The 27,956-nt window shown below is 46.1% G+C and overlaps 3 protein-coding genes across 11 annotated transcripts in view; 2 read left to right on the top strand and 1 right to left on the bottom strand.

The window, feature by feature from the left end:
- Positions 1-13,759, top strand: part of HERC3 (HECT and RLD domain containing E3 ubiquitin protein ligase 3) — a 44,431-nt gene extending 30,672 nt beyond the window's left edge. For all 3 annotated transcript variants that reach the window (XM_084204879.1, XM_084204880.1, XM_084204881.1), the window contains exons 14-25: positions 660-823; positions 1,283-1,396; positions 2,640-2,663; positions 2,775-2,864; positions 3,703-3,873; positions 4,492-4,635; positions 5,921-6,087; positions 7,179-7,245; positions 8,330-8,412; positions 10,477-10,660; positions 11,381-11,483; positions 11,957-13,759. In XM_084204879.1, coding sequence (XP_084061005.1) covers positions 660-823; positions 1,283-1,396; positions 2,640-2,663; positions 2,775-2,864; positions 3,703-3,873; positions 4,492-4,635; positions 5,921-6,087; positions 7,179-7,245; positions 8,330-8,412; positions 10,477-10,660; positions 11,381-11,483; positions 11,957-12,165 — 1,520 coding nt within the window. In that variant the 3' untranslated portion in view covers positions 12,166-13,759. The remainder of the gene's footprint in view (positions 1-659; positions 824-1,282; positions 1,397-2,639; positions 2,664-2,774; positions 2,865-3,702; positions 3,874-4,491; positions 4,636-5,920; positions 6,088-7,178; positions 7,246-8,329; positions 8,413-10,476; positions 10,661-11,380; positions 11,484-11,956) is intronic.
- A 1,616-nt stretch (positions 13,760-15,375) lies between these two features.
- LOC311153207 (pre-mRNA-processing factor 6-like) lies at positions 15,376-21,864 on the top strand. The gene has a single exon (XM_084204850.1). The coding sequence runs from the start codon at positions 18,880-18,882 to the stop codon at positions 21,853-21,855; it is 2,976 nt and encodes a 991-aa protein (XP_084060976.1). The 5' UTR covers positions 15,376-18,879; the 3' UTR covers positions 21,856-21,864.
- A 3,489-nt stretch (positions 21,865-25,353) lies between these two features.
- The window catches only part of FAM13A (family with sequence similarity 13 member A), a 117,687-nt gene continuing 115,084 nt past the window's right edge, over positions 25,354-27,956 (bottom strand). For 4 of the 7 annotated variants that reach the window (XM_084204843.1, XM_084204845.1, XM_084204844.1 and 1 more), the window contains one exon: positions 27,257-27,385. In XM_084204843.1, the coding sequence (XP_084060969.1) occupies positions 27,259-27,385 (127 nt within the window). In that variant the 3' untranslated portion in view covers positions 27,257-27,258. Of the gene's footprint in view, positions 27,386-27,956 lie in introns of all 7 variants that reach the window. The other 3 variants (XM_084204847.1, XM_084204848.1, XM_084204849.1) reach the window with 3 other exon arrangements.

Below are 27,956 nucleotides of genomic sequence, written 5' to 3'. Positions count from 1 at the left end.
TAAGGCTGTCTTGCACTAAACCTGATATTATCATGTATAATGCTATGTGGTGCATTCAGACCTCCAAAAGAATCCTGGGCTCCAGCTTTTACTTTACAGGTGATGGGCTCTAGGGAAGAAGTTAATAGTCAGTGTCCCTTCAGGGGAAAGTAGGGGTTACCTGTCCTTGGCAAGAAAGAAATCAGCCTCTCTAAAGAGGGAGGCTTAATCCTTTAGTGCAGATGTGCCAGGAGACGCACTCTGACCCCTGCCAGAAAAGTCTGTGGTGCTACAGAGAATTGCCCAGGCAGCTCTTTGCTTGTCACTCCTGTGAGACAGATGTTTGCCCACAAGATTACGGTATCCTGAATGGCAGGGACTTGAAACAGTGTCTTGGATTAAAGACTGAAAGACTTCAAATTCAGGCTCTCACCCTGATCAGGGTTTGGGCTGGGTAATGACTGGTGTGGCTGGATAGGAGTGGAAAGGGAGAAGCTTTTTGGTTTCTGGTGTTGCGATGATTCTGCCTCACTTTCCTGTTGCTACAGCTAGGGCAGGAATAGGGAGGTTTTTTTGAAAGAGTCTTCAGGTGTATTCCCATTTCTTTCATGTGTAACCCCTTATTTACAGGATACTCTGGCCTTTGATTGAGGTTTATGTTGATGTCCTCTGCTTTCCAGATAACTGGTGGTCTCAGGTGTGCCCACGATACTTCCTCAGGCTTGTGGACCTCTACAAAGGGGCAGTGGTTTACCTCCTCAGTGGAAGGAAGACGCTGCTGATCCCAGTCCTGTTCAGCAGCTACATTACAGCTGCTCTCAGGCTTCTGGAGAAGCTCCACAAGGTGAGAGGAAAGCCTGGGCACGTGTTGGCTCAGGATGATTCAGTCCTATCTGCCCTTGGCCAGTTGTGAGCTATCCATCCAGTCACAGTGTGGGAAAGATGTTAGTGGCTTTCCTAATTCCAAGGTTCTTAAAGACTGTTTAGTCCTGTCTCAAAGACTAGAAGTAAAGTTACCCTAAAGAATGGCATCACAAACACCTGTCCCTCGACAGTCTCTGCTGTCACTGTGTTGTTGCAGGCTGGTTGGGGTGAGGAAGAGTGGGGACTAAAATAAGTTATAAAGAGGTTCTATTTGATTCTTCTTGGTTTGTGCCAAAATATAAGAGGTTGTGTATTGTTTGTAGAACATTCTGGGTCCTTTCGTTGCAAGCTGCTATAACTGAATTTATGAAAGAAAACCTGAAAAATACTGAAAATATGTTAAAATGCATCAAATATTTCCATCTGTTCTCTTCGCTAGGTGAATCAGAAAGTTAAACACGTGGAATATGATAAGTTTTATATCCCTGAGATTTCCAGCTTGGTGGACATTCAGGAGGATTATCTCATGTGGTTTTTGCACCAGGCTGGAATGGTAAGAGGTTTTATGTATAGTCATGAAATAGCTGTCTCTGATTGTGTCTCTGGCTGTAGATCTGTATTTCCAATATCCTTAATCAGAGCATAATATATTCAGTATAGGAGCTTCTATATGTTAAATATCTCAGATCTGGGTGCTTTACAAAATTGACCTAAAGATAAAAAGGCTGTCAAAAGAGTTGGAGCTAGCAATGTTTAACCAAAGCTTGCAACAGTCTCTGTGATTGTTCATGTGAATTCCATTCAGTCTTTGCACGAGGTGATTAATTCAGTCACTGGATCCTTTTAATGTAATCAAGACCTCAGGAGCCAAGTCCTGTATTCTAAAATTATAATTTTTGCCCTTTACTTCTGCTGTTTAGGCAGGTATTGTGAATAATGTAGCCAGTGATGTTAAAATGTTGCTCTGTAAGAGGAGGCAGTGTGGCGTTCTGGCTAGGGGACTGAACCAAGCCTCAAGAGATGTGGGTTCTGTTCCTGGCTCTTCCAGTAACCTGCTGGGTGATCTTGGGTAAGACCCTTCACCTCTTTTATGTCTCACTTTCCCGTCTGTAAGAAAGGAGATAACTAAACTGAGGGCTGCAATATGCTGTGTGGGAACCCAGTGAGATTATTAAATCATAGCAGGGAAAGGAATCTCAAGTGTAAAAAAACCACTAAAAAACATCTGCTAAGGGATGCTGCAAGAATAAAACCTGACTGTAGTGATAACTTCTGTGTGTGTTTTCATGGGCTTTGTAAATGTTGTGTGTGCTGTGCCCCCATCCTCTACTTTCCATCATTTAAATAGTGCTGCTGTGTGCTTACCTTTAGTGAGCAGAACAATAAAGTACTGACTTAAATTTATGTAAGGGATAGTTAAAAATGTGTCAATGTGGCTAATGATGAGTAATTTGCATTGCAGGGGTGTTCTTGTATGATCTCTCCTGTTGTTTCATATGGCTTCTGCATTTGTTATTCTTCATAAGAGCAAGTTTCACCCATGGCAGACCAACACAGGATTCTGTGCCAGTCAGTCCTCTTAGTAATGTTTGATGTTCATGTTTTGAATTAGACTTGTGCATTTTCTTGAGAAGGAAGTTCCCATGCTTTTCTTTAAGAGGAAGAAAAATGGGTTGTTGGTCCCAAAGGAGGAAAATTTACTTTGGGTCACCTTTGGACTAGTCCATCCAAAAAAACCCACGAGATACAAAATTGAAAGAGTAAAAGATTTTCATACTTCTCTTTTTCTTTCACAGAAAGTAAGGCCGTCCATCATGCAGGTAAGAAAATTGTTTAAAGATTGTTCTTATTGAAATTAATAAATTGTTCTTATTTAAAGAAGTGCTCTGGAAGCTGTGGATAGGAACAAATCTTGCCTGTCTTTCTTACAGGATGCTGTGACTCTCTGCTCTTACCCTTTCATCTTTGATGCTCAAGCTAAGACCAAGATGTTACAGACAGATGCAGAATTACAGATGCAGGTAATCATTCTCTCTCCCAATTTTCCTGACACATTTCTTTTTCTCTGTTTTTTTCATGGAAAGGGTATTAACTGGGAGCTGGTGTGTGCAACACTTTATTGTTTCCATGATACAGGAGAGCAGTGTAGCTGGAGAACCTCTTTGCCCTGGATACTGCAGAGGCAGTGCTTGGTGTCTTTCCCTTGAAAATATTTGTCTGGCATCATCAGGAGTGCCAGATGTGCACGTGGTGGAAATTTAAACTGTACAGGGAAGGGTTAGTTATGTATTTATGATAATCCAAGGATAAGGAGTAAGGTGAGGAGCTGTAAGACTGGATAAGCAGACAGAAGTCCAGGTAAGAGGACACTTGTTTTGAACTTTCTGCCTGCTGCAGGAGTGGTTGTTCCTTCTAGCATTGAGGTGAGTGTTGTAGACCAGCTGCTGTTTGTGGTTGCAGGCAGCAGCTGTTGCCAGCAGCCCACCCACCCAGGGGCAGTGAGGGGCACAGCCCCGGGGCCCTCCAGGAGTGTGCTGACTGCAGGTGTCCAGCTCCAGCACCTGTAGGTGGCAGCCAAGCCAGCTCACAGCCTGGCTGTGACAAGGGCAGCTGGCCTCTCTGCCAGTGGAAGGATTTGCTCACACAAGTCCCTGCTGAGATGGGCACTGCACTGGGACCTGTGTAAGCAGGGCATACAGGCACACGCACAGTGCAGAGGGAACATGGGATTCTTCAACCCTGGAGAAACCAAAAAAGGCAGAAAGGAACACCAGGCATGTCGTTGTTAACTGTTTTCCTTTCATAGGGAGAAAAAAAGGCTTAGGCATAGGCTTCTTTTCACTTCTCTTTTATTTACAGGTTGCAATAAATGGTGCAAATTTGCAGAATGTCTTCATGCTTCTCACCCTGGAGCCTCTGCTGGCCAGAAGCCCTTTCCTGGTACTTCATGTTCGCAGGAGTAACTTAGTTGGTGATGCTTTAAGGGAGTTGAGCATCCATTCAGACATTGACTTGAAAAAACCTCTCAAAGTAAGTGTCCCCCATGTCTTTAGCATCCTCTCATATAGCAAACATTTCCGCAGCCTTTCAGCCGTTCCCATTACCTCTTCACCAGTGGGCAGTAACTTCTCCATAGGTGTTGCACCCAGGAACATTTGGTCTAGTCAGTGCAAGGATTGAGTCTTTTTTCTGACCCCTGGAGTGCTTTGTCAGTGGATAGTTTACAAGAAGGCAAGCACAGGGTTTGCTCTCTTCTCCTGTTGTGTTGAGTGTACAAGGGCCAGGGGAAGAAGTTTTGTGATGTTATGCAATCTCTGTTTTGCCCTTCTGCAGGAGCAGGCTGTTTACAATAGGATGTGTTTAATCTCTGGGAGATTTCCACAATCTTCAGTAGCTGCTGTCATGCTGCTGTTGGGATTGTTGGGATGACAGGTGGTTATTTGTGATTTGCATGAGGATTTTAACATTCTCAAAATACCTGATTTGCCCCCCCTGTTCCCTTTCTGTCCCTGCAGGCAGAGCACTGAAATGAGCTCATGGGTTTGGGCATGTTGGTCAGATTGCTTTGCATGGCTCTCAGTTAGAGAGAGGTCTGATTACACTCAGTCTCAGCTCTGCATCCCTGTCACTGGCCTGCTTTTTCTACAGGTCATCTTTGATGGTGAGGAAGCTGTTGATGCTGGAGGAGTGACAAAGGAATTTTTCCTCCTGTTGTTGAAAGAACTACTCAACCCCATCTATGGCATGTTCACTTACTACCCAGAGTCAAACCTGCTGTGGTTTTCAGACACGGTAAGCCCTTGCCCTTTGTACATGCAGGTTGGAATAATATGCTGCATTTGAATGGCAAGGAAGTTAGTGGCAAACTATGGGAAAGAATGTTCTTCCTCATTTTCTACTCATGATACAATGTGAACTCTATTTTCAGTTAGTGTAAATAGGTCCATTAACCCTAGTAGAATGGTGATGGTTGTGCCTGTTAAAGAGTTGGCTCTCTCTCTTTATTCTTATCCCATAATAAACCTTGTATTAAGGGTCAGGTGACAGGTAATAGAGCTCTTATTATCATGAGTGTGGTGGTCATGTGCTGTTTTACAGAATGAGAGGTTTAGGTGGTAATGGCATTAGAGTTCTGTGCCTCCCTTGCTGTTCACATAATTGCAGCCAATCCACTTAGCCATGCATCACTATCGCCTTCAGGATCTAAAGTTGTTAATGCTTGTATGAGGAAGCTCTTAGGCAGCAAGAAACATGGCTTGTCGTGGAAGGTTGTTGGTTTTGGAAGAGTGTGGAGTGCAAGTTCTGTACCTGTCAGATGGCTGGAGATGGGGTTTATGTCCTTTTCCTCGCCCCCAGAGGTAGCAAGGTGGGAAATGACATGGCCAGTCTTTCCTTAAGGTGTCCTGCTAGGGGGATTGCAGGGAAGGAAGTGGCCTGGTACCTTCAGTAACTTGTAAACAGTATTACAGAGCATTCACTCCTAATGCCAGTGCTATAAAACAAGTCTTTTGGCACCAGGAGTGATGCCAGTGTAAGCACTGAAAATGAGTCGTGTGTTGGGAACATTTAACGAACGTGGGCAGCCAGTCTGTGCCTGACACAGCAGCGTGAGAGTCAGTGTGTGAGGAGAAGGAGGCCTGTGCTAGCACCTCTGCCGGTGTGTCTGCCTGGGTAGAACTGTGCTGATGCAAAAGCTTTTAATAGAAAACAGGGTGGGTAATGGGGAGAGGATTGTTAACACATTTTCTTGCAGTACATAGACAGTAAACACCGAAGCACTGTTAGTGTCTAAATGCAGAGGTGTTTAAAAAGGAACTAAAAGGCAGGTAAGGTGGAAAGCTGCTGTTTCCACAGTGATCATGGCTTACAAAAGTAGTAGAGCATGCTTTTTGAAGCTTCATTTTCGTGCCACACACCACCAAGAAATTTACAACCAAAGTGGCACCTAATGGGAACTCTCTGACTCTGTCCCAGTTGGAAAAGCAGGGTCTGGCTTCTTAGTGCATGGAGGAAAGGGTACTGTGCCTTGCACCAGTGACAGTGTGTCTCATCAGGATTTCTCTATGTGGTTTTGCAGTGTTTTGTTGAACACAACTGGTTTCACTTGATTGGCATCATATGTGGTCTTGCAATCTACAATTTCACAGTGGTAGACCTTCACTTTCCCTTGGCTCTGTACAAAAAACTCTTGAACGTGAAGCCTTGCCTAGAGGATTTGAAGGAGCTGTCCCCTACAGAAGGAAGGTATGAAAATCAAAATGTGCAACTTTTCTGGAAGGTCGACCATCCAGCTAAGAACAGGAAGTGCCAAACTAGATAAGAGCTGATGAATAAAACACCTCCTGATCCTTTTGAGTAACTGATTAATTTGGATGACTGTGAAAACAAATGAGCTGGTGGTGGATTTTGTGTACCTGTTCTCTCCCACAGGCTATTGGATCAATCTGCTTAGACTCCCACCCTCCTGACCCCCAGAAACTGGGGACCAACACAGCCCAAAGGACACCTCTCACACCCCCTTTTGAGAGCAGGAGTGGAAGCTTGTCCCTGCCCTGTGTGGCTGTGTGTGTGATCCCAGATCCCAGCCTCAGCCTTTCCCCTCGAGCTCAGACTAGCAAGCAGCTGTGTGTAGGGCTGTGAATCGTCCCCATCCATGAGCCAGAGCAGCTCTGACCTGCTCCCATGACAGGAAGAAATTGAGTGCAGTGAAATAATTATTTTTCCAAGTGATATATTGAATCTTTTCTACCTAATTGCATAGGGATACTGGTTCCCCCTGACACTCAATTTAAGATCCCACTGTCTGACTACTGTCTTATTTCTGTTTCTGAGTTGCCATCTGATTCATCTACACAAAGTGACAGCTGTATTTTCCAATAATGAGGTAAAATGCCAGGAAGACAGCAGCAGATTTTGGGGGGTAGCAGAGTATTTTCTGTATGATTGGCATACAGATACAGTCCACCTCTGTCTCTTTCTCCATTCCCTCAGACCTTTGTGTGGTGATGACATAGAATTAGAACTTTAGAACCAGGAATGTAATTCTGTTCCAAAGCCAGGATCATTAAAGATGATCTATGAACTAGGTAATCATAGGCTGTATTGATAGTTTCTGTGGACTGGCATTTATCTTCCTTCTAACAAAGCATCTTTTTAGTTGAGGTGTATTTTCTTTCTTACTGCTTCAAGTGACTCAGATTCTCTCTCTTGCAATCTTACTACCCAGATATATGATGCTGTTTACTTCTGCTGAATTTGTTTTCCCTGTTAGAGGTATGGCTTTTAAAATCTCTGATTATTCTTTTTTTTCATTTCTTTCCCTACTTGTTATTTAGGAGTCTCCAGCAACTTTTAGATTACCCTGGGGAAGATGTGGAGGAGACATTCTGTTTGAATTTTACAGTAAGACACATTCAACATATCAGCTCTCTGATTGCTGTGGTACAGTTGAACCCTATCTATATTTTCATGTGTATTCTGGCTGATTCCTATAGCACACAGCCCATGCTAATCTTAAAATGTTCTTTCATGTCAACTTCCTTCTTTTGTATGTATGTGGTCCTAAAAACTGAGCTGGTAAGATTAAGCTGAGTGGTTTTCAAAATACCCTTGTTGTCACTGTTCAAAGACCTGGTGCTCTAACAGGTTGTGAGTGATGGGTTCATCTTGATCTGGATCATTTTTTTACTCTGTTCAAGGCCTGCCCTGGGGTAAAAACAAGGTACCATAAAACTGCTCCACACTGTGAAGAACCTTGCTTAGCAAGGAGAGTGGTGCCTATTTCCTTTTTGAATGAATGAGAGCACATAAACTCTCTTAGATCAAATTTACCTCTGGAGTGAGTCAGGCCTGTGTCTCCTGCAGCACAGAGCTGTAACTTGAGATGAGACAATGAGGCCATTGTGATGGTAATGCAGACTGTGTAAAAAAAGAATACCTTTAACAAAATAAACTCTTCTCCAAATTCTTTTTCACACATAAGGGCCTCTTTTGTCTGTGATCCTTTCACATTCTTTTCAGGTAGCCAGTTAGTGTACAGAGTGTAGGTTTGTACTGCTGCCATCCTTGGCTGGCAAAAGCAGGAAAATGTGTCATTTGTGTTTCCAGTGAGAGAGGATGCTGAGTTTCTGTTAAAAAAGGGAGTCCTTTTTATTTCCAGAAGTCATGAGCTTAGTTAAAAACAGTTAGTTTTTAGTTACCAATCTCCTGGGTTTTTTTCTCCAGGAAATTTACCTAAAATAATTTTTATTCCTATCTAAGTTCACATTTCAACTTAATAGCAGTCCAACAGCAAATGTAGGTGTGATGGTGGGTGGTGAAGCACACAGGGTACTGGGAGCAGAGAACAGAAATTTCTGCACATACCATTTTCTCTGGCCCACCCTTTACATGCCAGCCCTCAGCTGTCTAAGAGGACTCTGTCTTTCTTACAGGCACATGCCCTGGAAAATTCTTCTGGTAACATTAATTTCCTGGTTTTGTACAGATCTGCAGGGAAAGCTATGGTGTGACAGAGCAGAAGAACCTGATTGAAGATGGAGATAAAATTCTGGTGCAGAAGGACAACAGGCAAGTGGGGCACCTGTGGGGATGGACTCATGCTTGTGGTGAAGTCATGTGCCACAGAAACTCTGGCTGAGGGGAAATGTGGGGGCTAATTAGCAGTCACTGTGAACAAATTTTAAGACCAGTTGCTCAAAAGTTGCTGGGCACTGGTGGCACTTGAACAAAAATCAAGTTTTCATCATCTTTCCACCAATGTTTGCAAAATGTACCATACACCTGGATTGACATCTTCCCTTTAAAAGGCCTCTGTGTAGACCCTTGGTAGTTTGTCTCATTTTAAGTAGACATGGGAGACGTGATTTTGGCCCAGGTTAATACCCCTGATGGCTCAGAGGGGAACTGTATGTAACCAACAAAACTGAGCCTGGCAGACTTGTTTGTACTCCTAATTCTGGAGCCGGAAACTTTCCTTTGAGCACGGCCTGACTCCCATTCCTGATCCCAGCCAGAAGGACCTGCTGTACTTGGATCCCTTTCCATCTGACTGAACACCCAGAGTTATTACTAGCACAGCTACCACCCCCCCCCCTTTTTTTTTGTCCAGCTGCTGAACTATTTTCTTCCCATAATCTTGTAATTGGATTTCTACAAGTGCCTTTATTACTGGAAGCAGTGTTCACATTCTTTCTCTGCTGGCAAAACATTGAGATCCAGTGACTACTCAGCAGCATGGCTAGGGACTTGTACTAGGATTGCTGAAGACCTTGCTGGCAAGGCTGGAGATGAAGTAATTTCCTATTAATCTGATTATTTAAAAGGGTTTTGAATGTGTCTGAAGCCATTGCTCTAGCAAAAGCTTTGTCTGTGTTACTTCTTATCTACTTTGCTACTGCCCAAAATGGTGCAATTACACAGCTAAAGAGGTGCCTCCATGCAAAACCCACATGGGTTTCTATCTCCCTGCAAAGAGAGGATGGACTTTCAGGTAAAACAGAGGAGTGTTTAATCTGCCCCAGCATCAGTGAAGGAAAGATAGAAAATGCCAGTGTTAGAACCCTTTAGGTTTTTAGGTTGGGCATATATTTTCAAAAGAGAACCTGCCTTTTTTTTACTGTACCTGCCTTTTTACTGTATGCCTTCCAGTACACTTGGGAAGAGCCACCAGGGTTAACTACTGGAACTGTTTATTAAGTCAGGATCGGAAACAAGGGAAGAAAATCCTTAAGGAGAAAGGCTAGTGTGCAGTTCCACCAGCTTAACATTCCAAAATTCAGTTGCTTTATCCTGACTGGAGTTCTGAACTCGAGCTAACCTCTAAATCCAAGTCTAGACATGACTGTCAATTTACCTTACAGTGCTTAATGACTTCCTCCACCCCTGCATTTAGAGGCCAGGGACCAATTTGCCACCCTATGGCCTTTGTAGTTTGTTGTGTGCCTGTCTGTGGGCACTGCCCTTCCCATGTGAGGGAAGTTCATTGGGACCTGGGGAATGTACAGGATTGCTGTAACTGACAAGTGCAGAGTAGGAAATGCCTGCATTTTCCCTTTCTCCTTTGGAGTTCATAAAATGTTCTTGATGCAGAGTTCATGACCGTAACAGCCAGAGAGGAATTAAGCAACAGTTAAGTGCTTAATCAGCTTGAATTTCCCTAATGCTCAGGTGACTATGAGGAAAATGACAATAAAACAAATGCACTGGAAAATAACTCCCCCTTTGGTATATGATTTCTTAGTCCAGGTTTTTGGTTTTGTTAGTCTGCTTCCTTATTTCCTTTTTACTTCCTCACCTGTCCCTTGCTGTTTTTGCATAGTGTATGTGGTGAGAACTCCACCAATGGCCAAAATGTTTCTTCCAGTTGTAACCTCCTCAGCTTTACTGGTGGCAGAGAGCCTGGGGGACCTCCCATGCCACCACTGCCAGGGAGTGAGCAGACACATGGTAGCACTTGCTGCTGAACACTCTGTCCATGTTCAGTGACTTGGTGAGAGGAGGGCAGTGGGTTGAGGCTGCTGGAGACTTGTGTTTGCAAAACACTTCACAAGCAGGAGCAGGAAAACTTGGCAATGCTGCTTAGACATCTGATTAAAAGTGCTTTCCTCTGCCTGCTTTCTCTCAATGCATTAGGGAAGAATTTGTTGAAGCCTACGTAAATTACATCTTCAACGTCTCCATCCACGAGTGGTACACAGCCTTTTCTACTGGCTTCCTGAAAGTGTGTGGTGGGAAGGTACTGGAACTCTTCCAGCCCACAGAGCTCAGGGCCATGATAGTTGGAAACAGTAACTACAACTGGGAGGAACTGGAGGAGGTAAAGCTTCCCTCTTGTACTATTTTTTATTTTGCACAGGTGCCAGGATTGTGCAGTTGTGTGAGGTGGGCATTAGTGTGTGTCAGGAGATGGGATAAGCCACTATGCTTTTGGGTTTTTTCGTGCTCATTGTACACCTTGCTGTCACTCACATGAAAAATTTGTCACTTTGCTGGCCTAAAACTCAGGGAGGAAATAAAACTCAGGGAGGAAATTCAGGATGAGGAAGGACAAGGGAGAAGGGCTTCAATCTGCTTTTTTAAGGATGAAATCTGTGACCAAAGGGAGGACACAGAGCGTATTCACCTGTAGTAAAACTCCACTGCACACAAGGGCAAAAGCTACACAAGAGTTCAAAGGGGAGTCTGGACACCCAGAAAGGGTTGTATCCTCTCAAAATCTGTAGACCAGCGAGTCACTCAGAGTGCAGAGTGTGTGATCTTGTTCCTGAGTTCAGCGTGGGAAAAGGCACTCCAGAATGGCTCTCTGCACTTGTAATGAGCTGAAAAGCAGAAGGCTAATGTCTGCCTTCCTCACATTGCCAGGAGAGCCCTTGCCATGTCTTTGAGCCATGCTGTTGCCCATCACCCATCCTGTGTTCCCTTTCAAAGCTATCAGGCGCAGATCTAATGTCAGATACTAGAAAAGATAAGGTCTGGGTTCTGCTTAGTCTTTGCTTTCTGGTGCCACCTGAAAATGTGGTATTTTGGTTTTTAATAGAGCGCTGTCTATAAGGGAGACTACACTGCCACACACCCAACTGTGAGAATGTTCTGGGAGACCTTCCATGAATTTCCCTTGGAAAAAAAGAAGAAATTTCTCTGTAAGTATCTTGCAGTGGTGCAGCATCTCCTGGAATTGGAAGATTTGGGTGGGAGCGGCTGCAGAGCTTCATTGCATGGAGTTGGGTGACGCAGCGTGAGTGACAATATCTGCTAGTCAGAGCTGGGGCTTCCCTCTATTGTAGTTTTTTCCCTTCTGTCCTGGCCACCTAGTTGGCTCTAGGTGGCCCTGCCTGAGCAGGGGGTTGGCCCCAAGGACCTTCAGAGGTCCCTTCAACCTCAGCCCCTCAGATCTGTGACAGATAAAGGATAAGATAAGATGGATAAGAAGGATAAAGGCCAGTGCTCGTGCCTGGCACTGGCCATGCTGTGCTGCAGCTTCCCTGGGAGCCAGCCAGGTGCTGCGTGGAGTCCAGTCAGGGTTTCAGCCCCTCCAGGCAGGTGGGGCTGAACTTTGCCTGCTGGGAGGTCCCTCAGCCGTCCCACCTGCCCGGCCTCCCTTGTGCCTCTGCAGTGTTCCTGACGGGCAGCGACCGCATCCCCATCTACGGCATGTCCAGCCTGCGCATCATCATCCAGTCTACGCCCAGCGGGGAGCAGTACCTGCCCGTGGCTCACACCTGCTACAACCTGCTGGACCTGCCCAAGTACAGCAGCAAGGAGATCCTCAGCGCCCGCCTCGTGCAGGCCATCGACCACTACGAGGGCTTCAGCTTGGCCTGACCCCGCGGGCCCGGCGTGGACTCTTGGGTGCTGAGCAGCAGAACGATGGGCTTGGGATTTATTTTTGTAAGGGAATAGATCTGAGCTACTTCTTTTTTTTTTTTTTTTTTTTTTTTTTGGGAGGGGGGATAAATATAAATAATAATAATAATAGAGATGATGCAGTCTCAGCCTGATGCTGCCAGCATTTTGTGGGGCTTCAGCAGGGAGAGGCTCTTGCTTTTGAATTTTTTCATCTACTGAACAAAACCAGTTCAGTGGGCATTTCTGTTGTTTCCCCTCCAGCTTGACATCACTGCCCTCCTGGCAATTCCTTGTAGTTTGCTTTTGTTGCCCCCATACACACACACTCTTACCTCTTCTTTTAGTTCAGTTGAAATATTTTGATGTCCCTTGCATTTAGGGTATGGTGGAAACAGGATGAAATAGCGATCTCCTCTTTGAAAAGCTGTGATTTCCCCCCCACCCTTTTTTGCTCCCTTTTTTAAATGCAAGCTGGTTCTTGCTTGCTTTGAATGGAAATATCTCCCTTGCCCTTCAGTCCTTGGTGGATGGTACTGGGCTGGGATGTCATTTGTGACCCCAGAGCGGTGCATTAGTGATGTTCCATCTGTTTGCACCAGGATGTCTCATGGAAAACATGGTAGTTTACAGAGGTTAGCTTGTTTTTCCTCACTTGTCTTGAATTTTATTTTCAAGCTTCTCAAAGAAGCCTCAAAATCCCTCTGGAGTAGGGTTTGTGTTCAGGCTTGTGGAAGGACAAACCCTGCCTATCATAGCAGGTTTCTCTAAATGCCTCCTTCCTGTTGTGTTCCTGTCCTGGCAAGTCTGCAGCCTGGGTGGGTGGGCTGCCCTCTTTTTCCATGCCAACAGCCCTGCTACTCCAATACTAGGTGAGGTGGCTGCTTTTACTGCTGCCACCTTTGTCCAGAGGAGCTGTGTGTGTGGATGTGTGAGTGCAGGGGTGTGTGAGTGTGGGAGGTGTGTGCAATCTCTCCAGTCTCATCAGGCCGGGTCAAAGAAAGGAGTAGGAGATCCACATTTGAGTGATAGTTCTCTGTCTGGAGATTAGTTTGATCTTTGCAGTTAGGCTTATTATTTTACTGTTTGAGAACAGCCCTCTCACTTGGCAACTGTTTGGTCAGAGGGAGTATGAATCAGACTGAAAATGTAGAAAAATCTCTACCTAAATCTATCCTGTATAATTGGAGAGCTTTTGTCCTCTTTTCCTCAGTCTCACTGCCCCATTAAGTGAAGTTTGAATGATTTTTCTCCCTTCTCCCCTGCTATTTTTCAGATCTTGATGTAAATCTCATTTTAAGCCTAGGGTGGTTTTGACATTGACTTGTTATTAGGACATAGTATTTATGCACCATGTTCAATTTACAGTATTGAACTTTGCACCTCGTTACAAAAGGTTTTAGGCTTCTGGATTGTTCTTTTTTTTAAAGACGAGCTGTGGGCTACATTGAGAGCCCCCCAGCCTCTTTCTAATGCAGCATTGAAGACAAATATACAATTATATCAAATGTTTATTTTCGATGTGTGTGTACATAGTACAGTATTATGCAATAAATTTGATGTTTAATTCTGATGGAGTGGCTGCCTTTCCATGTAGGGAGCAAAGGAGAGGCTGTTCCAGGCACCAGCACTGCCTCTCCCCCTGTCCTGTCTCAGACAAAGGGAAGTCCTCCAAGGAAGAGCTTGGACTGGAGACCAGCCCTCAGTTATTCCATCCATGCATATGTGGTTAGACACATATATTGCACATATTTATTTGTTTAGGTGGATGGATCATATGTAGACACAGGAGTATGCACATATCCTCTTACATACAGTGTAATGTGTGCTCATTACTGTATTATTGTGTAAGGTCTAACTACTGTTGTATCTAGTGTGTATAGTCTATATTTTGTAAATAGTAGATATTATTGTAGATAACACGTATTACACTACAGAGGTAAACATGCATATGTTTTATATATTATATAAATGCAAAATGTGTGTATATTTATATTTATACATCAGATATCTCTTTTCCAGTAGCAAGTGTTAGCCCTGTTCAGCTGAGGAGGAGAAGGCAGGAGGGGCCAGGGCTGTTGAGGACTTTATGAGCCACTTTATTGGGCTGAGCCATCTTTGGCAGCATCCCACACAGAACAGAAGCTGTCACCAAACACCTGCCATCAAAATAGTTGTATTTTCTTGTTTTATACAAAACACAAAGCGTACACACAATGTTTTTCAATCTATTTATGTTTAGAAGGACACTATTGATTCAGTTTGAAGTTGCTTTTACATAAATCATGTAAACAGACCCAAGCCTAGAGTCACTGAGATGTCATTAGCTGGGGAATGCATTCCCAAGTTGCTTTTGTACACCAAATACAGTCTGAAGAAAAGGGATTATTAACAATTTTTTTTTTCAGTCAGGCACCCACACCTACCCTGGTACTGGCTTCTGCACTCAGCCAACCTCAATGTTTGCTATATACCAAGTTATTTGCAAAATTGTGTGTTGTTTGATGTATGTATATATCTGTTATTCTAGGAGCTGGTTCCCTGCATGCATGTGTCCAAAGGGAAGCACAAGGATCGTACACTTGCTGACCATACAAGGTCCAGCAAGTTTTCCACTCTCCATGCTGTGAGTGACCATGCAGTTTAGTGAAACTTGACTGCCCTCTCCAAGAGCTGGAGATGTCAATCCACTCCAATCTCCAAGGGCAAGAGATTTTTCCATGAATCCTCTAAATGTAGGGCACCAAGCCATGCAGTAGGGCTGTGGGGTGAGGTGTCCAGTTTGGACTCACAGAGCCAATTCCTGTGTCTTCCACCCCAAGCAAAGGGCCTCTGACACCACATGCTGTGGCAGTCACAGGCACCAAAACCCTGGTGAACACGTGAGGGAGAAACAGGAGGAGCTCAGGAAATCCTGCTCAGCCATCAGCACAATTAATTGTGCTACACCAGGCCCACTCTGCCCCATTTACTCCCCCTCTACCACCTGTGGGTTACTTTGTATTTCTCCAGGCATTTCATTTTGTACTTCTCCCTGCAGACATTTATTTTTTTTTTACTCAGCCTGTAACAATTTTGGTCTGGTTGCCCAGCTCTCACCTCGGCAGCAGCAGTCAATCACTGACTTGCAAACAGCTGCCAGGACAGCTCCTCAGGTGTGAGGATGGCTGGCAGCACTTATCCTCTGAAACTTGCACACATCAAAAATAACAACCAGTGTATCAGAATGATTAAAAGAAAAATGCTTTAATTTCACTGCCATGAACAGAAACATCCATTATTCAACTGTTTACTCGGGAGTAAACAGAACAAAACCAAATGCAACTCGTTAGAATGACAAGTTTTCCCTCTGTCTTTCACTCCTGCAATCTTATTTGGTGCACGACCCATGCATGGCCAGCATTTACATTTTAATGATTTATTATACCACAATGTGGTAACACAGACACGTGTCCAAGGCTGCCCTCGTGGATGGGAAGCCCAACAGATCCTACTGCCATCCTCCAGCAGACAGCTTTGTTCTAGAGACATGGAAAGAGGTTGTCTTACACCAAACAGCTTATTTATATCACATAAAGTACAATTTTGTACAGTACTTCATACCTTTTAAAAAGCACAGTCTTGTATTTAATGTTCTCCAGTCAATAATCACTGGTGTTGGCACAGACAAATCATCAAACAAAATGCACAGCTCTTGCTTAAATTGACCTGGTGTGGTGGGGCAAACATGATTTCTGGCTATTTGGGGTCAGTGGGAAGTTAAAATGTCTGTACAAGATAAAGACAATGTTATGATTAAAAATAGGGTTACCCATTTTTAAAAGGGTGTAGAATCACAAGTTGAGCCAGTTCTGGCAGAGGAGAGTTCTTTGTTAGCTTCATCTTGTAATCACCTGTTAAGAGTCGGTCGTTAACTCCCTATTGTTGAGAATTCTCCTTTTTGTCAGTACCACCCTGCCTGCTGCCAGAAGGGTGGCTTCCTCCCGGACAGTGAAAGGAGGGGACCTTGGAGTTGACATGCAAATAACCTCGGAGCCAGCAGGCAACGGGGGGAAAAGCCCCCCACCAAACTCAGCGAATAAACCCCTAAAAACAACGAGCCAACACAGAATTAAGAGATCAAAGTGATGTCTGGATGCAAGGAACAAAGTCCAGAGCCTGCAGAGACGCTGAGACCCTTTCTTGCCTGTTATGAACAAGAAATAGGTTATCCATTTTCTTAGGCTGCTATGCTTACAACTAGAACCCAGAATTGCCAAGTGGGAGCCCAATTGAAAGTTTGTAATTTCAAGTTGTTGGAATGTTCTGTAACAATGTACTTTTTTGCTGCCTGTTCTCAGTGACTGCGGGCCCAACCCCCCACCTTCGGCGCGGTCCCGCCGGGGCAAGAGACGAGTGGAGGCGGCTCCTCCCCGGCGCAGGTCCCGGCGGGGCCGGGGCAGCCCCCGCGGGTGGTGTCAGCGGGGACCGGCCCGTCCCGGGAGCGGCGGGCTGCCCCCGCCATGGGGCACGGGTACCAAGGGGGGGGGACGGGGCACTCCGAGGATGACAAGGGGGGGGAAGAGACTGACCCCAGTCCCTTCCCAGCAGAGACGGCTGCAGGGCGTAACCCACTGTCCCCTAAATACTGGTAGATTGAAATGCTAATGTAGTAGTTAACGTTGTATTGCACCAGTATCACCTTGCCTAGGACGGTTTCTCTAAGGGGATGGGAGGGGGATATTCAGATATGTAAATAAATCCTAGACCCAAGGTGCAAGGGGGTGAAAACCCCCAAACTCGTCGAATAAACCCCCAAAACAACGAGCCAACTCAACTGAGAGTAGAGCGGGGTCAAGATATCAGAATCCCAAGCCTGCAGGAATGCTGGAAGCCTCGGTAGCCCCTCACCCTAGCTGAAAAGGACCACGGCGCGAGTGAGGACCCCGGGACTGGCCGGCAAGAAGCACGGGTAATACCCTAGCACTCTCGCGAGGACGGGACCCCCAGCTCTGCCCCTCAGGGGACAAAGCTGCTGCACGATTCCTCCTCCTCTGAGTCACCCGGGAAACAGCGACAGAAGCTGCAGACCTGCCGAATGCCCCTATCCTGAGCTGATCACTTTTAATAAAGGCATCAAAAGGAGAATTGTCTCCTGCCCATTTATTACATTACCCCTCACCATAACCTAAAAAGATGTTGGCTGGAAGAGGACCTGAAATGTCAGGCCAGAAAATTGGGAATCCTTGGTGTTCTCGTGAGGACAGAACCCCCAGCTCTGCCCCAGACTGGTAGACAAAGCTGCACTTATTCTCCTCCTCTTTGCCACTCCTGGAAGCAGCGGTGGCGTGAGTGTGGACCCGTCAGTTCTCCCCACCTGACCTGATCACTCCTAATAAAAGCATTAAAAAGGAGAAAGATCTCCTGCCCTTTTTATTTCAGAAAATGTTTTAGTGCTCAGCAGTCCTCCTCCTGTGCAGGTTTGGGAGAGGTGAGTCACAGCATTGCAAACCCAGGACAAAGTTCAGCATTGGCACATGTATATCCAGGACTGGAATTCAAAAATTCACTTCTTTCTGATAATCTTTTCTGGCAGTTCCCTTCACAAGGAGGCAGCCGAAGTTTTGCTTTGTTTTTGCCACGGGAAAGGACTTGAACAGTTCAAAAAGAGAGATGGCTAGGCTTGTTTCTTTTTCTTTTTTTTTTTTTTTCTTTTAATGTACAATCTCCTTTAATAGGTTTTGTTACTTTTAGTTTTCAAAGTTCAAAAATATAAACTCTCTAAAGTGCATAACTGTACTTAGATTTCATAGAAACTATCTGAAATTCTAGCAATATACCATGTAAATAGCAGTAACTAAGCATCAGAAAATGCTACAATCTCATCAGTTTAAAAATAAAATGGACTGTTCCCTACATATCATTTATCAAGACTTGTCAGGGGAAAAATCCAGCTGTTGGGGGTGTCTCCAGTTGCAATGCAAGATGTAGCCAAAAGTATCTATTCTATTAGGACTGTTAAAACCAGGTGGGGCAGTGTTCTTTATCTCTTCCATGACCCATCCCTCAGAACTCCAGGGGGATATCTTCTGATAATGGGCCATTGAGTTTTACAGCGTGACTGATAAAATTACATCCTCCCATTGTGAGATGCTCCACCCAGGGGGAGGAGCCAAGCATTCCTGCCTGGATATAATCTGATATTTGGAGCACTACAAGCAGCCTTTTTCTACTGGATTCCCAGAGGAAGACCAGGCCTATCTACACCACCACTGGACCTTCAGAGGAAAACACCCTTCTCCAGGATCACTGTTTCAACAGAACCACATCTGTCACTCCAGGAGGACTGCAGCCACCATTCCAACTGGACTGCTACCAACACTCTGACCCACAGGCTGTCAGGTTGTATTCTGACTCTGTCAGTGCTTTTGTACTCCTGCATTTTATTTTAATTTTCCTAGTAAATTGTAGTTCTGACTTGGGGTCTCTGACTGGTTTGCTTTCAAACTATCACAGGGGGTTCGGTTTCTTTCCTTTTGTTCCTTTTTACTTACAGAATTTTTTCCCATCAGTTGCCAGGAAACATTAACAACTGGCTTCTTCAGAAAAACAGGGTACTTAAGGGAAATAAAAGAAGTGGCCAGGCTCAGGGGAGGAGGGCATCTGGTTGCAAATCTATTATCTGGGAGTTTCTCTCTGAGGGGCAGAAATACCATGATGATCGGGCAGGTAAAAGATGGGGCTGGGGCAGCTGCTGGCTCTGGGCTTCAGAGGACGGTCGGAGCTGCTCTGTGGGGAAGGGAATTAGCTCCTGTTGCTGCTTACCCAGCTGCCTGTCCCAGCTCTGCTCTGGTCTGCCTTCGGTCTCACCTCACTACCACCATTATGAACAACAAGAAGAAGCTTTTCCTGGGCATGCCTGCGCCCCTGGGCTACCTGCCAGGACTGGGTCGTGGAGCCACGGGTTTCACCACCCGCTCTGATATTGGCCCTGCCCGCTATGCCAATGACCCCGTGGGCAACCAGCATGCCCCGCCGGGCAAGAGAACTGTGGGGAACCAGATGAAGGAGAATTGGAAGACAGCAGATGATGATGATGGGGATTTGAATGACACCAACTACGATGTGTTCAATGGCTACACTGGGAGCCTCTTCTCAAGTGGCTCCTATGAAAAAGATGATGAAGAAGCAGATGCTGTTTATGCAGCTTTGGATAAGAGGATGGATGAACGCAGGAAAGAAAGGAGGGAACAACAAGAAAAAGAGGAAATAGAAAAGTACCGTACGGAACGACCCAAAATTCAACAGCAGTTCTCAGACTTGAAACGGAAATTAGCAGAAGTTACTGAGGAGGAGTGGCTGAGTATTCCCGAGGTTGGGGATACCAGGAACAAGTGGCAGAGGAATCCTTGTTATGAGAAGCTGACTCCTGTCCCCGACAGCTTCTTTGCAAAACATTTGCGGTCAGGGGAGAGTCACACCTCCGTGGACCCACGCCAGACACAATTATGTGGGCTGAATACTCCATACCCAGGAGGAATGACGCCAGGCTTGATGACACCTGGGACAGGAGAATTGGATATGAGGAAGATTGGCCAAGCCAGGAACACCTTGATGGATATAAGGCTAAGCCAGGTGTCGGACTCGGTGAGTGGCCAGACTGTAGTGGACCCAAAAGGATATTTGACAGACTTGAATTCTATGATTCCCACACACGGAGGAGATATCAGTGATCTCAAAAAAGCCCGTTTGCTCCTGAAATCAGTCCGAGAGACCAATCCTCATCATCCACCAGCCTGGATAGCATCAGCCCGACTGGAGGAGGTCACTGGCAAACTCCAGGTGGCTCGAAACCTCATCATGAAAGGAGCAGAGATGTGCCCCAAGAGTGAAGATGTTTGGTTGGAAGCTGCTCGGCTTCAGCCAGGAGATACAGCCAAGGCTGTTGTGGCCCAGGCTGTGCGGCACCTGCCACAGTCTGTGCGGATCTATATCAGAGCAGCAGAGCTGGAGACAGACATCCGTGCCAAGAAGCGTGTCCTTAGGAAAGCCCTTGAGCATGTTCCACACTCTGTGCGTTTGTGGAAAGCAGCTGTGGAGCTGGAGCAACCTGAGGATGCCAGGATCATGCTGAGCCGGGCTGTGGAGTGCTGTCCAACCAGTGTTGAACTGTGGCTGGCACTGGCAAGGCTGGAGACATATGAGAACGCTCGTAAAGTCCTTAACAAAGCCCAGGAGAATATCCCAACAGATCGTCACATCTGGATTACTGCTGCCAAACTGGAGGAAGCCAGTGGAAATACCCAGATGGTGGAGAAAATCATTGACAGAGCCATCACATCTCTTAGGGCTAATGGTGTGGAAATCAACAGGGGGCAGTGGATACAGGATGCTGAAGAATGTGATAAAGCTGGAAGTGTGGCCACATGCCAGGCAATCATGAAAGCTGTGATTGGGATTGGGATTGAGGAAGAAGATCAGAAACACACCTGGATGGAAGATGCAGACAGTTGTGCTGCTCATAATGCCCTGGAGTGTGCCCGAGCCATTTATGCCTATGCCTTGCAAGTCTTCCCAAGCAAGAAGAGTGTGTGGCTGCGAGCAGCCTACTTTGAAAAGAACCATGGAACCAGGGAATCCTTGGAGGCTATTTTGCAGAGAGCTGTTGCTCACTGTCCCAAGGCAGAGGTGTTGTGGCTCATGGGGGCCAAATCCAAGTGGCTGGCGGGAGATGTACCAGCAGCCAGAAGCATCCTGGCCCTTGCTTTCCAGACCAACCCCAACAGCGAGGAGATCTGGCTGGCAGCTGTGAAGCTCGAGTCGGAGAGCAGTGAGTATGAAAGAGCGAGGAGGCTGCTGGCAAAGGCTCGCAGCTGTGCCCCCACAGCAAGGGTCTTCATGAAGTCTGTGAAGTTGGAATGGGTGCTTGGGAATATTGCTGCAGCCCAGGAGCTCTGTGAGGAAGCCCTGAAGCACTATGACGGCTTCCCCAAACTGTGGATGATGAAAGGACAAATTGAAGAACAAAAAGAGCAGGTAGAAAAAGCACGGGAGGTTTATAATCAAGGGTTGAAGAAGTGCCCCTATTCCATACCCCTGTGGCTTTTGCTGTCCAGGCTGGAGGAGAAAGTCGGGCAGCTGACTAGAGCAAGAGCTGTCTTGGAAAAGTCTCGCCTGAAGAATCCGAAGAATCCAGACCTCTGGTTGGAGTCTGTACGCTTGGAGTACCGAGCTGGGCTGAAGAACATTGCTAACAGTCTGATGGCCAAGGCCCTGCAAGAGTGCCCCACTTCAGGAATCCTGTGGTCGGAAGCAATTTTCCTTGAAGCGCGACCGCAACGAAAGACCAGGAGTGTGGATGCTCTCAGGAAGTGTGAACATGACCCATATGTCCTGCTGGCTGTGGCCAAGCTGCTCTGGAGTGAGCGTAAAATAACCAAGGCCAGAGAGTGGTTCCACCGCACAGTGAAGACAGACTCTGACCTGGGGGATGCCTGGGCCTTCTTTTACAAATTTGAGCTCCAGCATGGCACAAAGGAACAACAAGAAGAGGTGAGGAAGTGCTGTGAGAATGCTGAACCTCACCACGGAGAGCTCTGGTGTGATGTCTCCAAGGACATAGAGAACTGGCAGAAAAAGACTGGAGAGATTCTTCTGCTTGTGGCAGCCAAGGTGAAAAATACATTCTAGAGCGGGCTGGCCTCAGCTGCCTCAGTGGTCTCTGCAGGACTTAACCTGTCCTTTCAGTGACACAGATTTTGAAGGACAGTGTTGGGGGTTAGGTTTCTTTCCTTTTGTTCCTTTTTACTTACCTAGTTTTTTCCCATAAGTTGCCAGGAAACATTAATAACTGAGTACTTAAGAAAAACAAAAGAAGTGGCCAAGCTCAGGAGAGGAGGGCATCTAGTTGCATTTCTCTCATCTGGGAGTTTCTCTCCTAGGGGAAAGATACTATATGAGCATTGGGCAGGTAAAGGGCAGGGCTGGGGCAGCTGCTGGCTCTCTCGTTTGGCTTCGGAGGAAGGTCAGAGCTGCTGCTTGGGGAAGGGAATGCGCTGAAGCCCAACCCAGAACTGCTTCTTCTGCCATGGGGTGAGCCTCTGCTTGTGAGAACAGCCACTGAACGGAGACCTTATCAACACTTACCTCACTAAAAGAAGGACCTATCCCCATCTGCTCGGGTGCCCAGGATCCTGAGCTCGCCCCTCTCTGCCCTGCTGGAGCCGGGCTCCTCTGTCCCACCCTCGCTGCTTCTCTGGCACTGTTCCGAGCTTTCACTGCACTGCGGCCCCTCAACCCCTGCCTGCCAAGACATCCCACGGTTCCAGCCACAGCTCTGGAGCATCTCCTCTACCACCCTGGGACTTTTGCTCATTCCTGCAGCCCCAGCTTACTGCTTCTGAGAGTCCTGTTGGGGCACTGGGATCAGCTGCCCTAGGGGTTTCTGAAGGCTTCCCTTCAAAGCACTTTTTGATCCAATCTGTCAGCCCAATTAAGACACCCCAAGGATCAGAGGAGATCCCATCTCAGGAGATGGGAACTCAGAACCTCTGAAAAGCCAAGCCCTAGGTCACCACACAAGTCCTCTGGACTGTTTGGAAATACAAAATTCAGTCTTTTTTGGTTTTATATGGAACAGTCAATTCTGCAATTAATAAAAAACCAAACCAAGCTGTGAGTGCCCATCCCAAGTGCTTTTACTAACACATCTCTGTGTTACCCCATGTCCTGGGGTGACTTTGTGCTGCTTGTATCCCCAATCATCTGTTCTGTTGATGCTGGGTATTTCCAGCAGAAAGCAACCCTATCATATAATGCATGTGAGGTCACACACCGATCTCCCAGGCATCATCACAGAAGGGAACAGGAGAGCGGATGCACTAGCCATGGCAGTAGAGACTGCTAATGTTCCTAACATCTTTGCCCAGGCAAAGTTGTCACATGCATTTTTTCATCAAAATGTACCTGCCCTTATCAGAATGTTTAAGCTTTCAAAGGAGCAGGCAAAAGCTATTGTTGCCACATGTCCAAGCTGTCAAAACTACCAGATACCATCCATGGGGACGGGAGTCAATCCCCGAAGTCTGAACAGCTGCCAGCTGTGGCAGACAGATGTAACTCACTTCACACCCTTTGGAAGGTCAAAATACGTGCATGTATCGCTCGACACATTTTCAGGAGCAGTGTTTGCATCATCACATACAGGAGAAACTGCACAGCACACCATAAAGCACTTCCTCCTTGCCTTCGCTACCCTGGGAGTACCAAAGGAGATTAAAACAGACAATGGACCTGCCTATACCTCTCATAAGCTAAAAGAGTTCTTCAGTGAGTGGGGAATAGAGCACAAGACAGGCATACCTGCAAACCCCACAGGACAATCCATCGTAGAAAGGACACATCAAACCCTCAAAAGAGTCCTCAATCAGCAGCAAGGAGAAACAAGAGCCATATCTCCAGTTGAAAGACTTTGCAAGGCTCTCTATGTCATCAACTTCCTAAACTGTACAACATCAGAACCTGACCCACCAATACTTCGGCACTTTGCAAATACCACCCAAGCAAAGCTCACCGAGAAACCACCTGTGCTGGTGAAGGACCCAGAAACACATCAAATCACAGGACCTTTCCAACTGATCACTTGGGGAAGAGGGTATGCGTGTGTTCTACTACCATCAGGTCCGAGATGGTACCCAGGAAAAAACATCAAACCATACCTAGGCACTGCAAACACTACCGCTACAAACACTGACAAGAATCCTCCTGAGTCAAACACAAGTCCTCCTCAGAACCAAACAAGCTCTGCCTGGAGACGAAGACGTCGCCGAATCTCCACATGCATAGGGAAAGACCGTCCCACCACGCGACAGCAGACAAAACATAAAGCTGAATAACGTTCTGCTGCATTTAGCCAGAAGCTAGATATAGCTTGAATACAAAATTGTTCTCTGAATTTTAGAATTTTATGTTTTTACCCCTGTGTACCCTAAAAACCCTATTGTTCCCTTTTCTTGCCTCTTATCAAAAAACCTATACCTACCCCCCTATCCTTAGCTTATTAGAAAGAAAAAAAAAAAAAAAAAAAAAAAAAAAAAAAAAAAAAAAAAAAAGAGGGGGAGAAAGGAACAAAGGAACAAGGGAGAAGACGAAGACCCTAACCCTCTTGTCATAAAGATAACGAATTTTGCTTATATTCCCTATCAGAAGCCCCATTCCTGTCCAAAGATGAAAGATATCTCCGTTGGTGCTGTCCTTACTGCTGCCTGGATGCTCTTCACCGTACCGTATGCCATCGGTTGGATTAGCCCACAGCCTAGCCATAATGTTTGGGTAACCTTAGCAAAAACATTAAAACAGGATAACATGTGTTTATCCATGGGAAGTGTTGATAACCCACTTTCCACATGTCTAGTAGGAATTCCCTTCGCAGCCGATGACTGGCCCGTCTATAACACAGAGCTCCTCCGCACCACAGGTAAAAGACCCAACCTGGTAGATACTTGGGATGAGTGGACAAAAATGTTGCCCGATGCTCTAGAGGAACGCCAAGAATTGGACCTGCTGGGGTCCTCCAAGGCAACATACTGCATCAAATTCTACTTCAGACGCCCAAAAAATAATGGGCCAGAAATTGACCAGACCAAAAACACATACCGAAAAAACATATCACCCATCAACAAAGCTTACAACCCTCCCGATTGGTGTAATTACACTGCTCGTGTGATCTCTGTGTCCTCTCTCAATCCCAAAGTATTACCCAAGGGAACGTTTCTCATCTGTGGTGACAGAGTGTGGGCTGGGATTCCCTCTCGACTCCAGGGAGGACCCTGTACCCTTGGGAGACTTTCTACCCTGACTCCAAATATCACCTTGTTGCACAACTGGAAAAAAGAAAGCGAATTAAAACGCCACAAAAGGTCCTACACAGAATTTGATGAAAATTGCGATCCCAGATTATATGATTGGAACAAACCAAAAAAGATTGCTGTCTCCCTATTCCTACCATGGGTAGCTGCAGCCAAGGCCCTAGGTGAAATAAATCACCTCGGGTGTTGGCTCAGTAAGCAAGCTAATGCTACATCTGCAGCCCTGAGCGATCTCTTAAAGGAAGAAGAAACCACAAGACATGCATCGCTCCAAAACCGAGCAGCAATTGACTTCTTGCTGCTGGCCCACGGACACGGCTGTGAAGACTTCGAAGGGATGTGCTGCTTCAACCTCTCTTCACGCTCGGAATCCATCCATGCGAACATCCAGAAACTGAGGGACCTTGTGAAGGACTTGAAAGTAGAAAACAACCCGGACTGGGTTAATCACATGTTCAGTCAATGGGGATTAACAGGATGGGTTGCATCTTTGGTTAAGGGAATGTTGTGCATTTTGCTTGTGATTGTCATTGTATTAGCCATGTTCTCATGCCTTGTTCATTGTTTCAAAAGAGCTATAGGGAACGCCTTTTTTCTAAATACAGAAAGTGGAGTTGTAGCAGGCACAGGCCCTGCGAGCCTGCCTTGGCGTCCAGAAACAGGATGCTGAGTCAGGATGTCTGGACAAAAGCAGCCCCTCTCTCCCGCTCTCGGACCCTGGCTTATCTCTCTGTAAAGCTATAGGTCACTTTCCTTTAACCCTTACCATTGGTCAATTCTCAATCCTCCCTAACCCTATATAAACCCCTGTTTCTGCCCGGCTCGTTGGAGCCGCTGTCCCTGAGACCCTTCGAGACACTCCATGGAAGAGCTACCAAGAAGACCAATAAAGACATCGTCTTGGAACCTCATACAGCGCTCTCCTCTCTTTCCCGGTCTCCCGAGTGCTTGCTGGATGCCCCAGCCAAGCCTAGCTAGCCTAAAGAGCTGAATCTCTCATGAGCTGATAATCACTGAGCTGTATATCACTAAAGGCTAGCTAAGGCATAGGCTGGGTGCACTGCCAGAGCTTGGGCTGAATTGGCCCCCCTCAGAGCTGAGCAATCCGGCGTTGATGCAGCTCCTGGGTACACCCCGTAGCCCAGCCAGCGGCATTACTGCAGTATCCTCTGGGAAGAAAAGCCTATCTTCTGCTGCCACCATCAGTGTTGCTACTGCAGCCCACACAGGAGTGATGTGCACAAAAGGATAAAATTCAGGTGAGTTTGTGGGACACCTGTGTGGACTGCTCAGCTTGGGGTCAGGTGTCTGTATGACGATGAAGCACACATACTAATGGGGTGGGTCTTCCAGATATCTACCACATATTTGACACCAGATATTTGACCAACCACCAAAATCCCAAGGGATTCTGACCTAAAGCTTTTAAAACCTCTTCTCTTCTCTGTTGCCCAAACGTGGTCAGAAGGTCTCAGTATCACCCCCCGAGCAGAACAAGCTGGTAAGAACCTTGGCTCCACGGCTCATTTTCTTTACTATCCCAAACATGCAGGTACTTCCTTCTATTCCAGTTGAATTTGCCATCAAAAACATCGGAAGAAAACCCAATTCAAGCCTGGGCAAAACTGCAACTCACACCAGCTCTGGCTGATGACCAGGAGATTATTACAGCATTTCTCTAGAGCAACAGAAGATGCTGGACTCCAGACAGGTCAAAAGTCTGAGCAAATCTTTACTGCAGCTACAAGAGAACAGTCTTGGTGCTGCCTGACCTGTGCCTTAACATGAGATTGGTCAGGGCACTTGTCTGTTCAACTCAAGTAGAAGCTATTCAATGATTTCATTACTATTAATCCTATTTTGCCTCTTGCTATAATATCCTGGGAAAAAAGAACAGGATGGCTGGCTTTGATATTCTAAATATTACAGGATCTGTAAGCAAATCAATACAGAAGGATCCCTTCAGTGCAGTCACTGAGCGCAGCGTTGTGTCTCCTACACTGGCAAACTCCATTTTGGGCATCAGGCCTGGAGAAACAGTGGGCAACAGCAAATGTAGAGAGTTACAGAAATCCACCTTTCCTCCCTCTCCCACCTCTGGGAATGACCCTTCAGTTCCCAGGGAGCTCCTCAGCTCTCCCAGTCAGGCTCCCGCTGCATCCACTTCATGCATTTGTCCGTTTGGTGCTCTCTCCTCTTTGTTTATTGGCAAAAACAATCTCCTCCTTTACATGATCTTGGAGCTAATATCTCTCTTACTGATCAGGACTTCCAGCAGCCTCAGCTTGGCCTTAACCTGCTTGTATTCATTGTACTCTTCAGCCATGGGAGTGCGGTCTTCCTTCTGCACGTTCCTAGAGGGAGTGAAAGCAGACCATGAAGACTTCTGTAACAGGAAGCCTCCCTCTGCAACCTCCCTCTGTCCACCAACAAGCCCTACAAAGCAGCTTCCCTCCCCCACTCCTGATCAGGGAACAAGACCAAAACATTTATCCTTTGAGAGAAAAAAACAAACAAACACAAAAAAAGGGGCAAACAAGCTGCTCCAACAAAGCGTGGGATACTTGCGTGCTTAGGCTGAGCACAACCCCACAGTTCCAAATGCAAAATCCTACTTGAAACATGCCCTGCTTCCCTAAAATCACCAGCTATGCAAAACACTTCAGGAGCTATCTGAGTGTCAGCCTGTGAGCCTGGCAAAATAAAATACAGCCTCCCCTGTCTTGGCACTACAGCGCTTACACGAACAGGCACAGTCATGCAAAAGAAAGATGGTATTTGATCAGATTGCTCTTGGCTTACAGGAAAATTTTAAATTTTCAGTGATTTTACAAAAGCCTGTAAGGATGATGGCTGGTAGCAGGAAACAGACAAGATAATTTAAGAGTATAAATATATGAAAACATTCTTTCAGCTTGTTAATGA

This window comes from Fringilla coelebs (assembly GCF_963513975.1).
Source record: "Fringilla coelebs genome assembly, chromosome: 4".
Taxonomy (NCBI): domain Eukaryota; kingdom Metazoa; phylum Chordata; class Aves; order Passeriformes; family Fringillidae; genus Fringilla; species Fringilla coelebs.
Note: the sequence above shows the minus strand (reverse complement) of the source record. Positions and strands in the feature narration are given on the sequence as shown.

Bases quoted from the DNA above. Each gene is read 5' to 3' on its own strand.
- LOC311153207 (XM_084204850.1), top strand. From the start codon at position 18,880: ATGATGATCGGGCAGGTAAAAGATGGGGCTGGGGCAGCTGCTGGCTCT.